This window comes from Equus przewalskii, chromosome 22 (genome assembly GCF_037783145.1).
Source record: "Equus przewalskii isolate Varuska chromosome 22, EquPr2, whole genome shotgun sequence".
NCBI classification, from domain to species: domain Eukaryota; kingdom Metazoa; phylum Chordata; class Mammalia; order Perissodactyla; family Equidae; genus Equus; species Equus przewalskii.
Window position 1 is genome coordinate 22,837,804 of NC_091852.1, and position 24,349 is coordinate 22,862,152.

General features: G+C 38.1%; 1 protein-coding gene across 6 annotated transcripts in view; it reads right to left on the reverse strand.

Moving 5' to 3' along the window:
• Positions 1-202: 202 nt before the first annotated feature.
• PUM3 (pumilio RNA binding family member 3) overlaps positions 203-24,349 on the reverse strand; it is a 40,693-nt gene continuing 16,546 nt past the window's right edge. For 4 of the 6 annotated variants that reach the window (XM_008543831.2, XM_008543817.2, XM_008543824.2 and 1 more), the window contains 9 exons: positions 23,350-23,428; positions 21,295-21,393; positions 20,372-20,425; positions 16,671-16,751; positions 9,067-9,209; positions 8,174-8,396; positions 6,746-6,833; positions 4,284-4,374; positions 203-494 (listed from right to left, as the gene is read on the reverse strand). In XM_008543831.2, coding sequence (XP_008542053.1) covers positions 362-494; positions 4,284-4,374; positions 6,746-6,833; positions 8,174-8,396; positions 9,067-9,209; positions 16,671-16,751; positions 20,372-20,425; positions 21,295-21,393; positions 23,350-23,428 — 991 coding nt within the window. In that variant the 3' untranslated portion in view covers positions 203-361. Of the gene's footprint in view, positions 495-4,283; positions 4,375-6,745; positions 6,834-8,173; positions 8,600-9,066; positions 9,210-16,670; positions 16,752-20,371; positions 20,426-21,294; positions 21,394-23,349; positions 23,429-24,349 lie in introns of all 6 variants that reach the window. The other 2 variants (XR_011531767.1, XR_011531768.1) reach the window with 1 other exon arrangement.

The window sequence follows — 24,349 nt, forward strand, 5'->3', positions numbered from 1 at the left end:
CCTGTGAACCCCAGGCTGCCAAAGTGGAGCACACAAACTTAACCTCTATACCACCAGGCTGGCCTTCAAGCAACAGCTTTAAATATATGTGGCTGGTCCCACTGCATACAACTGTTAAACCTTTTACATTACTGCCTCACACTGCAATTTACTTACACTCAATATGATAGAGGAGATGGCAGGGATTAAAAGAAAAAGACCATTTTTAGAAACCATTTTATAAATAGATTCTCATACAAAGAAGAAACACATCTACAGAGCATCCAATTGCAGTAACGTGGACCCTAGCCCTTCTTTTCTGCACTAGGAAAACAGAACAGAACAGGGAAAACAATTCCATCTCGCTCTTAACTGCTTCCACTTATGTAGTCAGTTTTTCCAGTAGAGTTTCTATTCCTTTGCTGGTGCTTTTGTGTTTTTCCAGTGCAGGAATCAGGCTTTTCAGTCCAGCTTTGACTTTGTCTGCAACTTCTTGATCAGAACTCTGGAGAAGGCTGAAGAGAGAAGACAAAAATTAAGAAACAAAAAATTAAATTTTGTAAAAATCCCTAAATCATCTGCAAATACTATCCGCATTCACAATATAAAAATTGACTTGTGAGACAAGTCTTATAATTCTTTTTTATCCATCAGATGAATGATGGAGGCTAGTAGCCTATATTCTAAAACCACATAAATAAAAAAGGTTTTATAATGTTCCTGGTGGAATCACTCAAGCAAACACAGGAGCAACTCTGTTCCATGTAGAATTGGTCCTAGCTTCACTCTGCTCATCTTACGACTGACACACTGCCCTAACATTATTTACTACACGTATTCCACCCTTCCTTACCCACCTAGGTAAACTCGAGAGCAGAGACCCTGTGTTTTCTTTCTTTACTTCATGGCACCACACGTACAGAGCAGATGGCCAAGAAATGCCTAGTGAGTGACTGAGTTAACACGAGTGAGTAGGGGCACCCAGAGGAAAGGTGGAGGCATGAAATCTAAGCTGTGAAGGGCCTTCCTTCTCACTGAACGCTGGAGCTAAAACATTTAGTCAAAGGATGAAGGCTAAAACATTTAGTCAAAGGAAGAAGAGCCTTAACTTGGAGCGTTTTAACTGCCTAGATTTAAAACCTGCCTCTGCCACTCAGTAACTATACTACCAAGAACATGCTATCTAAATTCTCACAGATTCAATTTCCTGACCTGTAGAATGGGATCAAAACAGAATTCCACCTTCTACCAAACAGGGTTGTTTTTTGAGGCTCAAATGATCTTGTATCTAAAGCACCTAGCCAGACCCTGACACTTAGTAGGCACTTAATAAATGTGAGCCACTAAATAAAACATCAGCTCTACTTTCTGAAACCTTGCTGGAGTGCTTTATCCCCAAAGATGACTGGAGCCCTGGAGGCTGGTACAAAGAAGGCCCCTTTCTCTTTAAACAGGGGCTGGGACACAGGCACTTGACCACAGAACACCAGGGCTGAATTTCCTGGTCTCCCCACTTCTTCACAACCACATTTAAATGTTGACCTCTGAAACACATCCTAGAAAGAAGTCAGTTGGCATTTTTGAAAGTCCCTGGTCCCAGTAACTTCCATCACGTCAATAAAGAGGAGGGTAAGTTAGCAGCACCAAGCAGCATTCCACTATTTGCAGGAGACAAGCAACGAGTAGAGCTTGCCACCTGCAAAGGTGAAAAAGTTGAGAAGTAAAGTGCCCTTTTAACAGATTTGTGACTCACCAGGTGTTTTTATTTTATATACCTTGGTTAAGCACACAGTCACATAACACATAATAGTAATAAGTTAATATTGAACACACATATCAGACATAAAGCCAAGCATTTTATACACACCATCTCATTTAGTTTTATAACATCCTAGGATTGTTATTAATCTAATTTTACAACCAAAAATATTAAGACCCAGAAAAGCTGAATAATTTACCCAAGGCTACACAGCGTGCTGGGTCTGGAACCCAGGCACTCTGTCTAGAGCCCATGTTTTTAAATGCCAGGGAATTCTCCTTCCCTCAGTTATTTTTCAGACTGCATACAAGGCTGATTTTCTTTTTTCGCCTAGAATGCTTTTTCACTTAGTGTAAAAAAGGTTTAGCAAAAAAAAAAAAAAAAGAGAGAGAAAAAAAGTTGCAGAAGTTTTAAGTAAAACATAAACAAGCAGAGAATTTTACCAAACAAGTTAAGCACATGACAATATTCTAAAACCAAACAAAAACAATTATTGTATTAACCAATTACTAGGGTATCTATAGTTCAACCTCCTTCAGAACCTCAAATAGTGTATGTGCTCCTGTTCTAATTCTAAGTACTGTTCCATAATAAACCTATGGTATCCTTCTTATGTTTGAAATCCACCCAGGGGAGCTCTGATTGATGAGCAATCTTTATAAATTAATTTCATGGCAGCACTGAAATTTTTAGTTAATTGAGTGTAACATTACAAAAGAATGTGGCAAGTAGGTATTTAATACTCCAAATGCCTGGTAAAAAAACTCTATCAAAAAAGTTCATGTTTCAGCTAATGGATTCTGGCTGTTCAACATCAACTGGAAAATTAACTAATTTTAATGAGAAGTGAACAAAATGATCTGTATCACCCATATATTTGGAGATACTGACACACCTGAAGAAACGAATGCTCCATATGGAGTGTGTGTGTTTGTGAGCACATATTATATAATGAAGAAACACTTATCACATTTACAAAGAGTACAGATCAAATTGCATAGCATGTTACACGTGAGTATACTGTGGGAAATTCAAACTAAGATTAATATCTGTTCTTCCAAACCTCAGCAACACAGCAACGGAAAAAAATCAACAGTGAATGCCTCAAAACAACAAGCAAATCTATTTTAAAATGAATGTTGTTAATAAAAGACAACTTCTATTCTGAGAATAGAATGCATGGAAATTTCAATGACCTGTAAATTATAAATGCAACATAACTATGTCCAGCGAACAACACACAAATTGAGCATACGCCTCAAAATTCACAAATCATCAGTTTTCTATCATTTTAATTAGAAATAAGTGAATAGCATGCAGACTTCAGTAGCAAATGCTTCCAGAATCCTTTTAGAATAGTTGGAAAATACTGCAACAAAATTACATGTAAAGTCAGTCATGACTGAAAAAACAACTTTGTCACAGTTTTCATAGGGACAAGACTAATTCATTAAAAAGAACACAACTATTTTTTTTTTGTAGAAGATTAGCCCTGAGCTAACATCTGCTGCCAATCCTCCTCTTTTTGCTGAGGAAGACTGGCCCTGAGCTAACATCTGTGCCCATCTTCGTCTATTGTATATGTGGGAAGCCTACCACAGCATGGCTTGCCAAGTGGTGCCATGTCCACACCCAGGACCCGAACCAGCGAACCCTGGGCTGCCAAGGCGGAACATGCACACTTAACCGCTGCGCCACTGGGCCGGCCCTACAATTACACTTTTGGCCAAAACCATAAACATGATGAAACAATCACATGATACAAATACTGTATGATCTGTCTTATATGTGGAATCTGAAAAAAAATAATTAACTTAAATTTAAAAGAGCAAGGGAAAAAATAAAACAAAATAAGAAAATGATATGCCCTCTTCCACATTTGTCTCTTAGGATGGTGCAAATGGGTTGCGACAGGCTTACAGGAATGAGGACCAGATGAGGAGTCATGATATTAGCTGAACTATTGACTTACTATTTAATAATGCGTATTTTTAGCCAAAAAATGCTATATGCCAATAGGTAAACTAGTTGCTATGGATTTCTTTGGGATTTATAATTAATCATGGTGAAAATAATGCTACAGAAAACATAATACACTTGCAAATTCTACAAATTATGTAATTTACAATGATTGGGTGTGAGGGGCTCTATAATCTGGAGAGAAAACCAGGAGGTAGTGAAAGAGATCCCTACAAATTAATCAGATGTAAATGGCTTTCTTGAGAGGAAAAAAAAAAAAGGATTACAATCACATTTTGGTCAAAACCATAAATGTGGTCAAACAATCAAACGGCACCTGTGGATCTCCTGATTTTATGATCCAGGACATCCAAAGGAGGGCAGATGAACTGAAATGACTGATGCAAGAGGTACATTTGCCTTCTAACATTTGGTATACCTGTCCAGACCACGAGCGACTGAGAGTAACAGTGGACTAGCGGAAATAAATATAGAACCAAAACATAAATGTGAAGGAAGCGTCTTCTGCATGAACAGGCATTCAGGATGAGGACACTGCACAGAGAAAGACACACCTTATACCTACCTAGAAAGAATAATGGCACCTCGATTTACACTAGCCCAGGACTTCAGGTTCTTCATACCAACATGCTCTACAAGCGTTTTTGCAAAACAACCTGCAAAATATACTGAAACTTAGTGAATACCACATAGCAAGATTTAAACTCCCAATCTCCTTTTCTACTGCCCTTAGATCTGCAAATATGTTTTAATATAAAAGCTAATAAGAAGAGGTCTCACCTAATATCTCTTAACACTAAAAATTCCAGCTCAGGCTTATATAATGTGTTTTTAATACAGCCATTTCTTTCAACTCTGATCCAAATCCTAAGCTATGTTTAGCAGTAATTACTCAAGAGAAACAATGAATTCTTATAAAACACTCACTTGGTCATGTTTGCATTTCTTTGTACTATTTAATGATTTAACCCTGACCTGAAAGGTATTCAGGAAGTAAATGTTTGACAGCAGCACCTCGTGTTTGGCTGGAATCATGTTTTCCCTCACGGAAAATGCTCACTCAGAAAGTGCCATGAACACAGCTAGTGGTCAAATGACTGTTCTGGCTGACACCTGGTAGTTTCTCTGTACAGAGCTAGACATTCTCCCGTCAAAAATACCATTCATCTTTTGTTATTATAGTACATCTGATTCCTAAGGTCTTGGTATATTATCTTATTCACTGTGCCATCTAAGTGTAACCAATTCTTGGACAAAAGAGAAATTCTGATGGCTAGGACTTAGTGCAGATGGAGGTAGGGACAGTCTATCTTGAAGGCAAACATCTTGGGTAGGTAGCATGTATAAGTCACTCAAAGATATCCAAATGTAAGGACCCTTGAAAAGCAAAGAGGCCTATGGCTATTTAGCTTTTCATGGCACATGCTAAGGAGGGACAGAGAGCAACTAGTGAGACAGATGGTGTTTTCCAAAGGTGACCACAACACTATTTTCTGCCCTCTGTGTTCTTCTAGAATATTGCCCCTACGTCCCCTCCACCAGAGGCAGGATCAATGTCTTCTTTTGAATTTGGGTGGGGCTTTGTTACTGACTTAACCAAGAGAGTACAGTAAAAGTGAAGTTAAATATAACTTCTGAGGCGAAATCGTGAAACTACCACGCACCTGCTTTGTTCTCTTAAAACCTGACCACCATGTTCTGAGGAAGTCCAAGCAGCCTAGGGAGAGGAACTGAGGCTGCTTGCCTCAGCCATTGCCACCATTGTGAAAGTGGATGCTCCAAGCCCAAGCTGAGCAGCCCTTGATAACTGAGTAGAGCACAAACAAGCTCCACCAAACCCTGATCAAATGATTGTTGTTTCAAAAACTACTAAGTTTTGAGGTGGCTTGTTACACAGCAATAGATAACCTAGACAGCTAGCCACACTCATTTGGTACTATGTGAATATGACAAATGCAGGAGGCCCAAATGGGCATGTGTTAGGGCTGTCAGTACAATTTAATTAAGAAGAAAAGTCACTAGAAAATTGTTTGTATTTTAAAAGTAAGCCAGACAACTTTTCTGACATAAACTCAGCTCAACTGTGCACCAACTTCTTAATAACAAAAAAGATGATTCAATAGATTATTTTTTCTTTAAAATTTATTATAAGTTTTCTTTTACAAAAAATTTACAGTAAACATAGCTCCCAGACTCTATTCACAGAGGAAGAGTGAGAAGTGACAGCTCTACTGCTATAGTGATTGCCTCACTAGCCATTAGAACTGCGACTTGCCTCGAGACATAAATTCACGATCTGTCACTTTTTTCAGACGCAGTAATGGAAAGCCCAAACTGCTTTAACTCAGTGGGGGGAAAATCTCTTTAGCGGCTAAAATACCAGACGGAGTTCGAGTTTAGCAAGAGAAAGTCTGGTCAAAGACAGGACTGAGTGGGGAATGGTATGCAACTTTTCAACTACGTAAAAGATGCTGTCCTCCTCTTGTGAGCTGAATTTCTACAGAGAAGCTATAAGGTTTATAAAAAACCAGGAAGTGCCAAGGACTGGCCTGCTCCTTGGTCACATGTATTTCACTGACAAATAGGCAACAGTTCAAAATTCTCTGATGTGGATAATTTTCTTCTGCTTATCCTTGCCTCAAAACTAAAGATAAATATCATGCTTTTCAACTGGGGCAATGATACTCACAAATGGGTCCCCCCTCTACTCTGCTCTCAACATCCTCAAGGAACAGAATGGCACTTTAGGGCAATGGCCAAGCCCAGTTAGAAGTCTGAAGCAGCAGAAGAGGGAGAAGAATGACAGAGGGCGGGACAGAGAACGAAAATTAAAGCATTATAGGACACATTTCCAGCACTCACTAAAGCATTATTTGCAAACACTAAATCATTTCTTATTCACAGGCATCATTTCTAAACACTCAACAAATTTTCATTTGAACTTAGATGGTCGGCATAAAGTTCAGGGATGCCAGGAATTACTGAAATTCCACATAACACAAGAAAAGGTCAAGTTTCACAGCCTACCTTCTCTTCCATTTTCTTTCATCTTTTTATCTTGCTCTATTAACCACTTCAGAACTAGATGTCCTGCAGGATGTTCTGCAACGTGAAGCTGTAAGGGGTCAAGAAGATGTTAATTTAAAAAGCTGTTTTCATCCATGCCGTGGCCTACAATCCATTCTGTATTACCACATACAAATAAGCCAAGTTGAAAGTTCTACACGGCTTAAGAGAAGAACCATTACACCTGGAGGGACCAGAGAGCTATTCCAATCCCCAGAGTGAAAAAAAGATAACTACTCAAGATAGCCACTGAAAAGCAGTTCAGACTCCCCAGTTAGAACAGAACCACCACAGTGTCCATCTTAAGGTCATGCTAACCACTTTTCAGAGGGCAATATGCACTTCTGAAGTACAAATAAACTTATGGGACAGAACACTACAGCAGAAACATTAAAACCTAAGGCTGAACGCTGTTTAAGGAGCTGATGAAGGCCCTGCGTGAACTGGCTCCCACCTTCCCCTTCTCTCTGCTCACTGATTTCCAGCCCCCTGGGCCTTCTACTCTTAAATCCGCTGAACTCCTTCCTTCCTTCAGGCTGCTGCACGTGCTCTTCCCTCTACCTAGAATCTTCTTTCTACCATTCTTCACTGAGCTACCAATCCTCTGGGTCTCAGGTTAGCTCTCACTGCCTCAGGGAGGGCTTCCTGGAATAGGCTGCTTCCCATTCTTACACAATCTCAGAGAACCCGTAGTTTTCCTTCACAGCATTTATCTCAATACTGAATTAAATAATTATTTGTGTGTATATTTATTTAAATACTGGGTTCCCCAAAATGGTACGCTTTGGCGGGGTGGGGGGAAAGTGTTGACCACTGCCTAGCATATATATCAAGGGCATGAATCAATGAACTTAAGATACAAGGCAGAATAACATGAGGCCCAAATAATATAGGCAGGAGCTATCAGAAAGAGCAGACTTTTTAATGAGAAGGAATTACTAAAGACTTCATGGAGGAGGGTTCTGGGGACCCTGAAGGATGAGAAAGGCTTTCAACAGGGAGAGCACAGGAAAATGAAACATGGGCAGCACTGGAGGCTGAGGGAAGTACACACAAATGCAGAGGGATGAAAAGTCCACAGCAAATTCAAAACAGAATTAAGAGCATAGAATATGCTGGAAAGGCAGCCTGAGGCCAGTCACGGACAACAGAGTGCCACATTAAGAGGATTTTGGTTTCACTCTGTAGGTAATATGGAGTCACCACAAGTTTCTGGGAAAGACTGTGTTGTAACGGCACTGTGTTTTGAATTCAAAATTTCCAAATGTACTGCTGGTATGAGGTGAGTTGAGATAATTATCATTAAAATTCTCTTCATAGCAATGTTCTCAGTGACTGGAGTTTTTGCAGCCACCGCAGCTTTCCCGCCTCATATAAATAGCACATTACCTCTCCATCTTTGCCACCTGGATGCAGCTCTGCTGCTGCCAAACTGGCAATGGCATCCATGGCAGGCTGAACGTCTCCAATGGCAGCTCCCAGAATGTCAGACACCAACACACAGGCAGACTTATCTAGCACCACTTCTTGGGCGTGTCCCTGCAGGTAGCTTAACAAAGCTGGAGAAATGGATTCTAAGAGCTCTCGTCGGCGGATCGCGGTATCTTTCTTACTGTTGGAATGTTGAATGAAGTATCAAGGTAAGATAAATGGCAAAGAAAACACAGCGATTTCATTCTCACAAAAACCTCAAAGGGCTTATAACAGTCTGTGTCACGCTCTATTGTCTCTTTCCGTTGTATGTGTAGATGAGCCATCGATTTGAGGGTGGGATATCTGTCCTTCGTCTTTGTGTCCCCAGGATCTGAATAGCGCCTGGCACAGAACAGCACCCAATAAATAAAGCCTGTCTTATACAATACAAAAAAGCCCCACACCAATCCAAAAACGGAACTACAATAACAAAATATCTTCCAAGACAATACATGTTTAGACTATTTTTTGGATTCTACTCTCTAAGGTACTTAATTATGTGGTACCAATAGTTTTAAACATAAAGCAAAAACAAAAACAAACCACACACTTGAGTGCCTACTATGTGCCAGGTACTCAGAGGCATTCTTCGGGCAGGACACTTTATTTCCTTTTCAAGATAAAAGCTTTAAGAATCTGCCAAAACTACAGGCTTAAAAATGGAATTCACTTTTTGAGTTTTAAAAAGGGAAGGAGCAGGAGAGAAGGAATGCATGCGTGAGCAGACATCTGGAAGCATGTGCTACTCAAAACTGACAAACAACCAGAGCTGAGGAATAAAGGGCTCAAGCCATTCTATTTGTTCTGACCTGTGTGCGTTTCCATCTCCTTTCTGCAGTACTTCAATGATTTCTCGTACCGTATGTGCAGGATCTCTGGGGCTTAGTAAATACAATAAGACCTTCCTTCCATATTTGTCATTTATTATGTTAGGCAACGAACTGATAATTTCCTGTAAAATTATAGAAACAAAAATGAATCTATATGTTTAAAATAAAGTACACTCGGAATCTGAACGGTAAAGAAGGATACATACTTAACTGTTTTCCCCAAAGTATTTAACAGAAAACGTGGAGCCAATTCTGAAATCGTCTCATTAAAGCACAAAGAGATTTACAACACTCAGAACACAGAATCGATTCTCCACTGTGACTATCATTACTGAACAATCCATTTATATAACTGACCAAGCTCAAGGACTTGACAATGTTTAAAGGAGTTATGGTCATTCACTATAATCAGTATTTCTTAGGCCACTATTACTAGGGACATGGCTTGCTAGGGTCAGTGAGTAGACAGGGTTAACTTGCAGCTGCACTTAAATGTAGCATCAGCATTGATGAAGAACGTTCTTATTAGAATTTCCCCACTGAGATGTATGTGAAGGGAGATAAAGAAACTCTGTAAAATAGAACAAGTGAATAAAGCTTTTAAAGTTAGGTTGCTTATTCATGGCAAATGAAGGCTGTTTAAGTATCGCACTGAAAACAAAAGGGGGAGGGGAGAAATACATGCAGAGACTCCAAGGAGCAGTTACAAATAATTGCATTCTCTGACATTTCCAATCAACTTACCAAGAACAGTAACCTCCTTTTCTAGTTGCCTGAATTTAAGTAACAAAGGCAATGTCATCCCCACATCAACTAAGCTCCCGTGTAAATTTGCTGATGTCTTCAGACAGAAAAGTCACTGCTTAAAAATTCCTTTATTCTTAACAGAGAACATGCAACAGAAAAACCATGTTCTTTCCTCCCTCTAACATTCCTTTTTCTTGTTACAAGCCTAATAGATATTCAAAGCCATACGTGTTTGAGCACCAGACATTCTGCAGAACCGGCTGGGGCCACAGCAAGAATTCAATCCAGCTCCCCAGGTTTACAGAAGAGGAACCCACAAAGAGGAGAGGCGACTTGCTGGAGGACGCAGGTGTCAGTGGCAGGGCTCTGACTGGTCTTGGTCCCCTGACCCCACCTGTAGTCTCTTTCAAAGAAATCATACACCCCCTCTTAAGGAAAAGAATTCTCCATGAGAAAATATACTCAGATCCACTCTTCTCTTAAGCACCTATTTATTACAACAAGCTTAGTAATTTTAGTGCAAGGAACCAAGCTAAAAATTAAGCCAGTCATCAACCAGGGGATCACGACACTGAAATTCGTGACTCCAAGGTAGATGATGGAACCCCAGATTTCACACACCACATTCTCTTTTTAAAATCCAAAGCTTCCCTCATTTTCTGCACAAAAGTAGACTGTGCTTCCTATAATTAATAATAGCAGCTAACACTTATTGAATGCTTCTAGTAACCAGACCCTATGCCGAGAGTGGTACGTCCATCATCTTAAATATTCTTCAAATCATCATGACAGAGGTACTATAGTTACCTTCATTTTACAGATAAGAAGCCCAAGATTCAGAAAGGTAAAGTGACGCATAGTAGAAAAGTAAAGGTCACTAGTCCAGGGTATGACAGAGCCGAGACATGACATGAGTGCCCATTTCCATGATTCTGAACTCCACGGCTCTCCTACTTTTGAGGAAGTTTCAGTTCCATATAAAGACTTCCCCACACGACGTAAAAGTTTTCAGAGAATAGGTGCAATAGATCTAACCATGTCAAAATGAATATAAAGTTCAACCATCCAGGGAAAATTATCTCAAAATTTCAAGAATAAAGGGGAAGATAGAAAAAATGTAGATACCTTATCCTGGGAGTGGGTGCTGTCCTGTAATTTCAAGGTAAACATGCCCTAAAGTGGACTCAATATATGCATTTCTGATAGGGAAGCACTTAGTGGCACACACATGGGCTACCTGTAGTGTGGCTTTTCCTCTCCTTATGGTTTAATCAACTCATAAATGAAGAAAGATGCTTTCATTTGTTGACAGAAGAGAGTGAGAATGATACACAGCTTAGGCCAATTTCTACAATCATTAAAAAACTCCCACAACTCTGCTGGGGTATAAAAACCTTAAAAAAATAGGGGCCAGCCCTGTGGCCAAGAGGTTAAGTTCGCGCACTTTGCTTCGGCAGCCCAGGGTTTCGCTGGTTTGAATCCTGGGCGCAGACAGTGGCACCACTCATCAAGCCACAAGAAGGCGGCATCCCACATGCCACAATGAAAAATACACAACTATGCATCGGGGGCTCTGGGGAGGAAAAAAAAAAAAACCTTAAAAAACCACTCTGGGGTATAATATCTTTGAAACACTTGTTTTTTCAGGAAAAAAAAATGGGGAGAGTACGCAATGAGGAAGTATAAACGGCTGCTATTTATTTTTACTTAAATTTTTTTCTTGGTGTAAGGCGGAAAGGGGGTGGCATGAAGCCAGCACTGTACTCCTCAATACACTTAACCTTCACTGTGGAGTCTACACTTAAGGATGAGTGGGACACATATGGCTTGGGCAGAAACGGTCTCACCTCCACATGAGAAGCTAGGACTTCCGAGACACGCATAAAATCCATGCACAAATACTACTTAAGGACTAGTTCCCAAATTCATTGAACTTTTACTGTCTTTCAGCTTATAATTAAGGAATTTAGAATCTAAACTTATGTTCACTTAAGGTTTTAAAAGAGTGCAATGTTTACAAAACAATCATATGAAACTAAAAAGTTTACTTAAAATTGTGACATCATCTAGTTCTCTCCCATCTCACCCTTGTTCCAGCTTTCCTACCATCATAAACATTCATCTTGGAAAAAACAAAAGGGAATAGTCTAAGTGCTGTTATATCATGGAGTACTAATTCGTTTCTCTTTAACCTGGGTTACAGAGAAAGAGGAGAGAAATTTCTAGATGATCACCTGGAGAACACTAAGTACAGTAACGTGTAGAAACAGGGAAGAGGCAGCTATGGGAGAGCTGAGTTTGTGCTGAATTCAGTCTCTGGGTTCAAGCTGAGTAGGCTTTGGCAAATCCTTGAACCTCTCTACCCATCAATTCCCTTATCTGTAAAAGGAAATGACACACCTGCCTGACCGGGGGGCCATCACCAGGAAGAAAACAGAAAATTCACACTGAAAACTGCTCTAAAGTAATTATTTTCATATTGAAAACACATCTCTTAACACTAAACCATCTTTAACCAGGGATAGTAAATAAAGCTGGTGGAGTCGTGAGTTTGGCATCCTCAAAAGAGAGAAAACCCCAACAACAAAGGTTCAGTTTTAAAGGTTTTCGACTTAGCTTTCCCTCTTCCAAGAATTAACATGGAGAAAATCACAACAGGCCTATTTGTTGTAATTTCTTCTTCTCATGCTTTACTCTAAAGCAGGCATGTGAACAGAAGAAGTAAAGGGCGGGAAAAACAAAAGATCTCCTTTCTGAAGACATGTTTGGCCACTTCTGACCTCCTTGTGTTGGAAGCCTTGCCAGATTCTTTGGCACTCTTGTTTGGCCAGCCCTCTTTTAAAACAGGAATGTAAAGGTCAAAATAGAGGGTGCACACTGGAAGCAGGGTTGGAGGGCACATGCATTTGCATTGGAAGAAGGAAATGCAAAACGCCACAGACATTACTGAGAACCGAGCCTCCAGTGCACACAACACTATGGTAGGTTGTACACAGGGACAAAAAGAAATACAGACAGGCCTGAACCTGAAATAGCTAAAATCTACCAGAAGAGGAAAGAGAACCTTAATAAAAAGTTAAGAGTAAACATAAGAGATGTAAATAAAAAGTTAATAACGCAACTTTTCATGGCTAATAACGGAAGTGTAGAAGGAAGGTTAGATCATGAGGCAGTGACTGCAGCCTCCTGAGTGTTCTGTTTTAAAAATATGGTGATTTTATCCAAAAGTCTACCTCTTCGGCCACACTCAAAAAATGGGAAGATGTAGTATAAAGCACCTAATTTTGGTTTCTCAAGATGAAAAAGTTCTGGAGATTGGTTGCACAACGATGTGAACATACTTAATACTACTACACTGCACACTTAAAAAATGGTTAAGATTGTAAATTGTATGTTATGTATTTTACCAGAATCAAAAAGAAACAAAATTGGAAGATCCCCCACTATGGAGCTCATATTCCTAGAGACTGGAGGTTCTCCCCGTGGACAGGGCATGCACTCTCTCCTTTCCCACAGCCCAGCCCACCCCGCACCTGGCCTGCCTCACTCATTTACCTGCCTGGTTAACGAACGTTTCAGAGTTTGTGAGCCCTGCGTCAGACCATGATTAACTGCTACAGGAATGGATGGCAAAGACAAATTACAGGGGTTGGGAAGATGGGAAGACCAGGTCTGGCTGGGAGATCAGAGAATGCTATCTGGAGATTGAACTGGAGCTTGGTCTTAAAAAGAGAAAAGGAGGAGTGTTTATCAGGCTATGATTTCAACCTGACATTTCAGGAAATCCAGTTACTATGAACAGAATGCTTAGCAACCCTAAGCTTTCTTAACTATTTTTAAAAGCACTGCATAATGCAATAGGTTTTGTAGTGGCTGGGTGGGAAATACAGACATGTGACTCCATATAAACCTGTGTGCAGCTTACTTAGCAATGCAATGATTCTAAGCAAATGCTTACAGAAACAAGGAGACAAACAAGAATGCTCACAGAATTATTTTGAATATCAAAAAATAAAAATTTTAAAAGGTTTTAAAATTGTAAACAATCTAAATGTCCATCAATAGGAAAATGGAAAAATTAGCTGCAGTATACTCAGAATACTATTTGGCATTGAAAAATGAGTAATTTAGAATAGGGGTAGGCAAACTAAGGCCTAGGAGTCAAATTCAACCTGCAGCCTGTTTTTGTACATTCTATAAGATAAGAATGGTTTTCACATTTAAAGGGCTGTTAAAAAACAAAGAATGGGTGACAGTGATCATAGATGGCCCACAAAGCCTAAAATAATTACAATCTGGCCTCTTATAAAAAACACTTGCTGACCCTGATTGAAGAATCTCACAAATATGATGCCATAAGAAAAGAGGAGTTTGCAGGAGAAACATATAGACGTCATTTATATAGACTTCGTAAACATGCAAAAGAGTACTATATACATCGATATATAGTGAAAGGCTAAGGAAATGCATGGGAATAACAAATACAAAATTCATCACAGTGGGTATGGGGACAATATACAATCAGGGACAGGGACACAAATGGCTTGAACTTTAACTGCATTTGTCAAGTTTTACTTCTTTGTCACATGGTGGGAGGGTGGGTGTTCTTTATTGCTTTGTACCTTTCTGTATATCTTAAAGATAATATATTTTAAAGCATGCATCAATATTTATTCACTCTCAAACAGTAGCTGCCAATGTACTTATTTCCTTTTCAGAACACTGCTGTCAAAGCAGTTGCATCATACCAGCAATTCCAGGGTAAAACTGATCAAATTTTATGTTTATTTTGGAAAGTCAGGTAAGTGGGAGAGTCTGTGTCTATTTTAGAAGGTGAGGCTCAGCTGACCAGGATGTGATTTCAACCTGACATTTCAGGAAGTCTGGTTACCCTGAACAGAATGTTTGGCAACACTAAGCTTTCACGGGTATTTTTAAAAAGCACTGCGTACTGCAACAGGTTTTGTGGTGGATGGGTGGGAAAAATGCAAGAGCAATTAGCATTCCAGAATTTTATCACTAGCTACATAGTTTAATGATACACAGAACCTGTTAAGCGTCTGTCAGCTGGAGTCAAGATATCAGCAAATCAGGCCACTCTGAGGGAAAGCTGCCCTAAGTGTGAGAAAGGCATTAGGAATGTGTGTTAAGTAGTTGTGGGAATCAAACTGATAAGCCCAAGGAATTAAAACTGTTTCAACAGCAACTTTAAGTGGGATAAGTATTTGGAAAAAATTTATTTAGCACACAATTGTGGCAAATCCTGAAGGAAGTTTGGTTTCTCTTGAAATCCATTTGGAACAGTTATGCAAATTTTACTTGTCCAGAAAATATTAAACAAAAGCAGACTTTCAATAGCCCAGCCTGTTTCCATTTTCATTAAACAACTTTATTCATTTAGCCAATCTATGGCCTCACAGCTCTGTCACCAGAATGAAAAACAATCATTATCGATTGGAGTCAAAAGGGTAATAAAGTCACAAGGAACACGTCAAAATACTCAGTTTGTGACATGAAAGTCTTGCCAACTTGTTTCTTCCCACAATCCTATCCCAAAGAAAGTCATCACAATCTTAAAATAGTCAAGGGGAAAGTTGGAAAATGACAGCAAGGGCATGAGAAATTCACACACACTGGGACCTACAGCTGGCATCTAAGAAAGCAAATCTCCTTCCCCTCCACTAGCTGACACATTCTGTCCAATACACCCAGCTCTACCGGTCCACACAGTCTACAGAGAGGGGCCACAGCACCACCACATGCCAATAGGTAAAGTCTCTTTCTGAACATCCATACGCTTCTCCCTGCAGATGGTATGAAAGTAGCTTCTGTCACTAAGATTTCTCCAAGAAGCCTATCCGTGTATCCAACAGAAAGGTTTGTGTAATTTTCAGATGAATAACTTATGTCTACACAGATTATGTGGTTTTTAAAACGTTTCTGAGTTTGGTCACTGCTACCAATGTTGCCATTTCTTATCCCTACTCCTGCAACCTCTATCATATACCTGACACCTCTATCTCTGCACACAGAAATAAAGGAAGGGAAGAGAAGAGAGGACCACAGATTCGGAAGTTGGAAAAAGCGGGAATAATTGCAGAATGAAGGAAATTATTTCAGAAGGCAGTTTTTACTTTGGAGTAGCTTTTCCAAGAGGACAGCTTAGTTTTTCTGAAGGCAAACTTAGGGTTAAATAAACTGCATCCAATTATTACCACTTTATGGTCATTATACCAGGTGAGAAGGAATTGCTGAAATGTAAAGAGGAAGCTAGCATGTTAATTTTAATAGTAATTTTTAATCTTACGCTACAAAAGCTTTCATGAAAGCTCTAAGAAGTATCACAATTGAGTGAGTTTTATCAGTTTTTCTTCTCCAGCTCAGTCTAGGAGAAATGTATTGATAAGCTGGGTAACTGTGCAGAGGTAGTTTCTCCAAAGGGAGGGGGAGAAAGGTCACGGAGAGCCTCTGGCCAGATACGAGTTCCTGGATAACTGAAGAATTACTGTGTAAACCAATTTCTAATCAAATCTAAACACCACATCGCTAAGTTTTCATTTAATATGTCAATTCGTCTAAAAAGCCATGTTTTTGTAATTTAACCAGTTCTACATATTAAAAGCAATATTAATTATTAATATCAAGTTACAAGATTATGGTTTATACAGGAATAAAGCAAACCCCCAAAACAGACTTAATTGAGGCAACTGAATAATGAAGACAATAGTGGCAGAAAGCACACTTCAAAGTCTTTACATAGAGTGTGAAATCAGAGTTACACACTCACAAATGATCTATCAATTTAACTTAAATTTAAGACCACTGGAATTACTTACTGATATGATTATCTGCTTCACAAGCTTAGTATCATCAATACAGTCAAATGCCGCCAGTAAAACCAAATGGGAGTATTGGCCCTGTAAGAAGTGGAAGCCAGGAAAGGTTAAAAAAATGCATAACTTCTCCCTTTTATTCTATACATGGAGTCACTTTATAAAGGTTAACAACTTGACAACTTGTCCAACATAATATAAATAAGATGGATAAAAGCCATTCAAAGGAACTCCCTTTCTTATCAGGACCTAGTTAATTATATTCTAGGTTGATTTAAAAAAATAAAAGACAGAAACAGAAAAGCACATTCTTCAATATCAAATAGCTGAGACTCATTTTTTTTTTAACTAATTGGGATATAACACCTCTCAAAAATAGGTATCCTGTTAATGAATAGCTACTTGAAAATTAAACTAAAAAAAAAAAAAAGTTCAAGTGATAAGTGGAAAAGAAAAACCAAAAAAAAAGAACATAAAAGAACATATACAGGCCAGGCCTGTAGCCGAGTGGTTAAGTTCTCGTGCTCCGCTTCCACGGCCCAGCGTTTCGCTGGTTCAAGTCCTGGGTGGGGACATGGCACCACTTGTCAGGCCACGCTGAGGTGGCATCCCACATGCCACAACTAGAAGGACCCACAACTAAAAATATGCAACTATGTACTGGGGGGATTTGGGGAGAAAATGCAGAAAAAAAAACCCATATAAAACTATACACAGAATTCCAATCATGAAAAAGAAAACAAATTCAGGTATAGTTATATATATATACAAAATATACACAAAACATGTACACAGAAAATCCTGGAAGGAAGAATACTGTAATATAAGACATCTCTAGGTTAAAGGATCACAAATGATTTTTCATCTTCTTTTGTATATCATCCAATTTCTTTAAAATAATCCCATATAATTAGAATAGAAATACTAGAAAAATAAACTAGAAGAACATACTTATATACTGAATATGAGAATAAGATAAAAATAACTGCTTTAAAAAAGTATTACACCATGAGATCATACAAATATATATTATAACTTTCACAATAGCCATCTCTGGAAGTAACAGAATTATTTCCATGATGCTGATATTGTTCCAAAAAGTTAAAGAACTTCTATTTTAAATTTAAAAAAAAAAAAAGTGCTTTCAGAGCTTGTGGCATATTCTTTTTGCATCCTAGATAATGATGTAAATCTCTTTTTGAGGGGAATTTAACTTTTGATGACACTCATTCACAGCCAGGCTGATGAATTTGGCAGGTAATAATGTTTCAATTAGAAACAAACTGGAGAAAACAACAAAGGTCTAACATCTTTGCTATATAAAGACCAACACTCTACTAAAAGTGAGCTAAGAACGTGAAGAGTCAGTTCACAGAAATAGAGAAGTACAAACGGCTTTAAGCACATGAAATAATGCTCATTAAGGACAATAATTAAAACAATGAAATACCACTTTCCACCTATCCTACAGGCAAAAGTGAAAACCCTTGATAATATACAAATTTGGCAAAGATTTGGGGAAAAGCAGGCACACTTTTATGTTGCTGGTGAGAATGTAAAGTGGTTCAACTTCTCTGAAGGGCAACTGACAACATCTATAAAAATGTAAAATGCATGCACCTTCTGATCCAGCCATTCTAATTCTAGAGATTTATCTTACAGACATGTTTCGACATAGGCACAAAGGACATGAACTGGAGTACCATTTGAAATAACAAAAAACTAGAAACTACCAAGTGTCCAATAGCAGGGACTGGTTAAATGCCTTATGGAAGTCATATAATGAAACACTATGAAGTCATTAAAGAGAGTGAGGGAGACAGATGTGCACATGTTGAGATAAAATGACCCTGAGATGGACTAAGTGAAGGAAACAAAGGAGAGAACACTGCACATATAGTACACAACTGCTTTCTGATCTTTAAGTCCCACACACAGAAGCATGCCCACGCACAAAATATCTCTGGGTAAATATGAAAGAAGTTGGAATAGAATTTAAGTAAGAAATAGACAATTTTACAATTATAGTTGGAGATTTTCATATCCTTCTCTCAGCAACTGAGAGAACTAGACAATGACAGACAAATCAGTAAAAACAATGGCGATCTGAACAACACTCTCAACCACCCTGATCTACCAAATTGACATTTATTACCACACCCAATAACTCCACAAAACACATTCTTTTCAGATATCTTCAAATCCATATGCTAGGCCATAAGTCTTTATAAATTTAAAAGGATTAAAATAGCAGAGTACGTCAAGAAACCCCCAATATCTGGAAATTAAACACTTCTAAATAACACATAAATCAAATCCATGGGTTGTATTAGTTTATCTCCCTCCTTTAGAAGCAACTCCTTGAGACAAAAAAGAACATTGCACTGTTAACTTCTTGTTACCATCACAATGCCTTGCTGGGATTAGGTTCTCAAAAAAATATTGTTGATATAACTAATATGCAAAATTAAAACTATCAAATTTTATTACTTAAGACTGTCTTTATTATTAATGTTTTAGACATATTAACATTCTATTTTTATTCTTTTTTAATGTAAAATATTCAAATTAAAACGTTATAAAAACATTTATTTAATGATGAATAATGAATCATAAGATATTCTCATACTCAGGAAACAACTTACTAGACAATCTCTTATTTCACTTTGTTACAGAAAAGTTCCATGCCTTCTAAGTAGTTTTCTACTCTCTTCCTAGCTCCAGCCCTACAGAAGACAATATGTATGTGTGCAATCAATCACACAGCACCAATTTATCTGTTTGAATTAGCGTTTACTATATTAAGTATTCAACAGATGCTAGTAGTTCTCATTGGAATTTTTCACAGGAAAAAGTTATTGATATCACTAATTTCAGTTCACCAGTGAATCAGAAGCTATAAAACATAATATATAAAATAACTAAAAAATTTAAAAACAGGGGTCCAGCCCCGTGGTTGAGTGGTTAAGCTCCGCTTCGGCAGCCCAGGGTTTCACCGGTTCGGATCCTGGGCGCGGACATGGCACCGCTCATCAGGCCATGTTGAGGCAGCGTCCCACATGCCACAACTAGAAGGACCAACAACTAAAAGATAAAATGTACTGGGGGGATTTGGGGATAAAAAGCAAAAAAAAAAAAGAAGAAGAAGATTGGCAACAGTAGTTAGCTCAGGTGCCAATCTTAAAAAAAAATTAAAAAATAAAGGTTACTACTACATATATTCCATGTAGTATCTAGTATTCAAATACATAGAAATACTATTTTTTGAGGCAATTAATTCCACAGAAAAAAGTTTTTGGATCCTCTGATTTCACCAGGAAAGCTGTTACAGCATCTCAACTGTAAAACTTAATGACTAGAATTTTCTCTGACCACATTACAAATTTACACTAGGTAGTAATTTCCATGTTTCATAACATGACTGCACAAATTCATTAAAGAAGCTAGTAAATATTAGCTCTTCAAAAAATATCTAATAAAAATGGAAACTATCATGATACAATGTTAAAGGAAAAAAGGAGAAATCTCATTTTGTGTAAATTTTATATAAGATACATGTATAAGCAGAGAAAAAGATTGTAATAAAACAATGAATAATTTTCTTCTTGGTTATTTTTTGAATTTTCCAAATTTTCCATAATAGATATGATTTCATCTTATTATTAAAACCAGTTAAAAGAAATCTATCATTTTATTATACTTACATTAGCCACCTTTTCAACATAAGTCTTCATTGTTTTCACAATCACTTTCCTGTCCTTAAAAAAGAAAAAGTGTCTCAATTAACTTTTAGTTAGTTTACAGGTATTTCATAGTCAAAGATTTTAAATATTAAAATTTTCATTTGGGTGGCATACTTTTCACTAGTGAAGACAGTTATGCAGCCAGCATGAAAAAAATTGCAGTATCCTGTAAGAAGTCCTTTCAGGGCTGCTATAATCTTGGACTTGCATGTGACAGTCCATGGAGACACAGATGTGGAACCACAGATTGTTAACTGCAAGGCAAACCTAGCACAACTACCTCCTTTCAGTGGGAACTGAGAGCCCTCTGCACTGAACTGTTTTCAAACTCAGAAGAATCTAGCATACAGATGGTATTCAATACATACATACCATTTGTTGTATAGAAATTCAATTTGTATTAATTTAAAAAGTAAACAAAGTATAACCGTCTTTTAAAGGCAGAATTATGCTGATCAAGTAAATGAAGATCATTTCTGTTAAACGTCATAATTAATATGGATCTTTACCTTTTCCCTCAAAGTACATAACAGCCACATGAGCAAATGTGTAGCTGTTCATTATCTCCTCCTTCCTCTAGTAAGATCATCAAATGAGGAATCAGAGAACCTGACAGGTACCAACACTTCTACAAATCTAAGCCCAACATATATATGGTGCTCACTTGCTTGGCAGATCCCCTCCCAAACAACTACAACTCAAGGTTTCACACTTTAAGGAAAACTCCAACAGACAAAAAAATACTAGGCCCAAAGAAAAGCCAAGTCCTGTGAGGCCCTGAGGCAAAACTCGAGGAAGATAATGCTGTTTATGCACAACAGGGCAAAGACCAAAGCAGAGGAAAGTCTATGGAAAGGCAAGGCAAGCCCTGATGACACACTCACCTTGGGCGTGCCGTGCCACAGGCAGTGCATGGCCACTCTGGCGCCATCGTGTGTGTGTGCCAGGTACACCACCGCTTCGCGGATGGCTTCGATCATTTCCTGGGGAACAAATGCCATCAGGACTTTGGTTTATTCTTTCTTTCTGCCTTTTAAAAATGTGTCTACTGGGGAGCAGTTGTGCACAGAGAATGAAAGACCAGAGTAGCAAACAATTTAATTTTTAATTTTGTAAACAAGCACACAGGAACACAACCTCTTTCTAGAAATCTTTTCCATCAAGAGCAGCAAAAACTGCTGGCAGGCAATTTCTATTAAAACAGCCGAGTTTTACCAATGTCTATTCAAAAAAGTCTGTACACATATAGTATACTAAAAATGATTTTCCAAGAAAAAGAAGCCTAGGAGGTGGCTGTGGTAAGATTGGAGTTTTTAATAGAAAAGACAGACAAAATAAATAAAATGCTCTTCCCTAAGCATTACGTATATGAGCAGAGAAATAAAACACTAATTTTGGATGAAAAAGTTTCTTTTTTAGTTTAGCACTTGATTACTTCCAGAAATCTTATTAATAATTCACCATAATAACAAATAACATTTCCCTAAGAAAATCAATCTCTGTTAGACTAGGCCCTCACTTATGACCCTTTAGTAAAACCCCAATCCTTAATTTCCTACACAGTAGTTTAGCTTATTTTTCACCTTTATTCTTCATTATCAATGTATATAATTTCTTAATTCTATTTTGGAAGTCTAGCATATAGATGTACATGAGTTCTGGCAGCTAACAGCTGCAGGGCCCCATTTCATTCCAGGCCCAATTTAAAAATTTACATTAACTAAGTAACTAAGTACCGCCTCCTGCCAGGAGAGTGAAAGGTGGGTGCCTATTTTCATCAATAAGGAACAAGCAACTTCACCCTTAACTATCTTACAATCTTTTCCCAGGCTGAATCTCAACAACACAGCTTTCAGCTTATGCACCTAAACTTACAAATCTCTTCAAAGCTATCCAGTTGGAGAGTTATACATATATACCAATTACGTTCCCATTAACCCCAAAGGTTTTTTTTAAGTCTCTCTTTTGAAAATGCTCCCAGGGCCAGAAAAGATTTGTCTCATTACTTTATAGTAACACTAAGTTCCCAATGATTTTTTTGCTATTACTAAAACACATTCAACACTAAAAAGATAATGATTTTCCACCACTGAATATATTCAAATGATCATTTTCTCAGTTCTGAAAATAGAGTCCTGCCTCAGTAAATCCAGAACTGTGAGACAGTGTTTTGCAGGAAAGGAAGAGAAATCCTCAAAAGAGAAGCAACAGCTGCTATGGTCAGCGGACCACAAGCTTAGGTGGGTGGCTACTCGTGGAAAATATTTTGTATGTCAAGTCTAAGAAGGTCAAAATTCCTATGAATGTTTAATGTGGCATATTTGTTAAAATGAAGTCAGAGACATTCTTCTAGTTATCCCTTATTATTAGAACGAGGGCAAATGGACAATGAGTTCACTGTATGATGAGGCAAGCAATGTCCAGGGGCCTAACGGATGGATTCTAATTTGTACTCCCATCATTGACTTGAAGGGCAGTGTAATTTACCTTCACTCTCTGTTCTTACCGTTCTATCATATACGGTCCAGTTTTTCATGGTCCATTTAGTTTTACATAAGCGTCCTCCCCTAACATTTTAATGCCAACATAATTTTTTTTTTTTTGTATCAGCACAGGTGAATTTCAAACTACCGGAATGCTGAATATCCCTCCATTTGTTAGTTAATTTTCAGATTAGGTTAGCTAGAGGATACTCTGAATTATAACGAAAATATAAACGTTCAATGGAATTGCTAAAACTATGGTCAATTCTATTGTCTTCTGGCAAAAAACTAAATGGAATTAGCAGACTTGTTCAAAGGAAGGTTAGTGTATTATCTTCTCTAATAAGTTAGTCTCTTTAACATTTCCAAAAGACAATATACATCAAAGCAGTGTTTCACATTTTAACATGGCTTTTCTTCCATGTTTTGGTTTAAAAATTCAAACAAAGAACTTACTGATCTTAGTTTTGGGGGTGCATAGGTAAAAAAGTCCAAGAATACTTTATGCACCAATGAGTGCTTAATCACAGCTTCCCTGAAAACAGAAAAGAAGAAAATACATCAGATCTAGTATTATGGTAATAAGATATAATTAATCTAGGTTGTCCTAAAATAATCAAAGCAAGTGAAATGGTTTAGGAAATGTAATGTATCATAAGATACATTGTAACTTTCCGCCACACTGCTTCTTTTTTCTTTTTTCTTTAACTTTTAGACTATAAAAATCTTTTAGTGCCATCTATAACCAAAACCAAAAGTACCAATTTCTGGTATCCAATCAGCAAAGATGAAATCATCATTCAAAATACTCTACTCTGGGGTCGGCCTGGTGGCGCAGCAGTTAAGTGCGCACGTTCCACTTCAGCCGCCCGGGGTTTGCCGGTTCGGATCCCGGGTACAGACATGGCACTGCTTGGCAAGCCATGCTATAAAGTAGAGGAAGATGGGCACGGATGTTAGCTCAAGGCCAGTCTTCCTTGCAAAAAGAGGAGGAGTGGCAGAAGTCAGATCAGGGCTAATCTTCCTCAAAAAATAAAAATAAAAAAAAATAAAAAACCCTAAAATACTCTACTCTCTTGAATAACAACATCTATATGTTTTTACCCAGCAACAGATACATGATTAGAAATCCCTATGTGGACCTATTTTTTTTATAGCTATTTCCTTTCTGTCCAGCACAATGCATCGGTTTCATAAAATAATTTTAGCAAAATTAAAACCTGAATTGATCAAATAGTATCAGTGATTGCAACAACACCTAACTGACCTGAGACTCGGAGTGTGACACTTGGTGAACTCAGGTGCACAGAGGAGGCTGATGAGCAGGTACCAAAGACTTTACGTTCACATGGAGTACCCAATTAGAGGGCAAACACATGTTGCCTTTATGGGCAAAGAACTGTTTTGCGTGTTTTGAAATATTAACCCATTTAATCTTCATAAAACTCTATGAAAT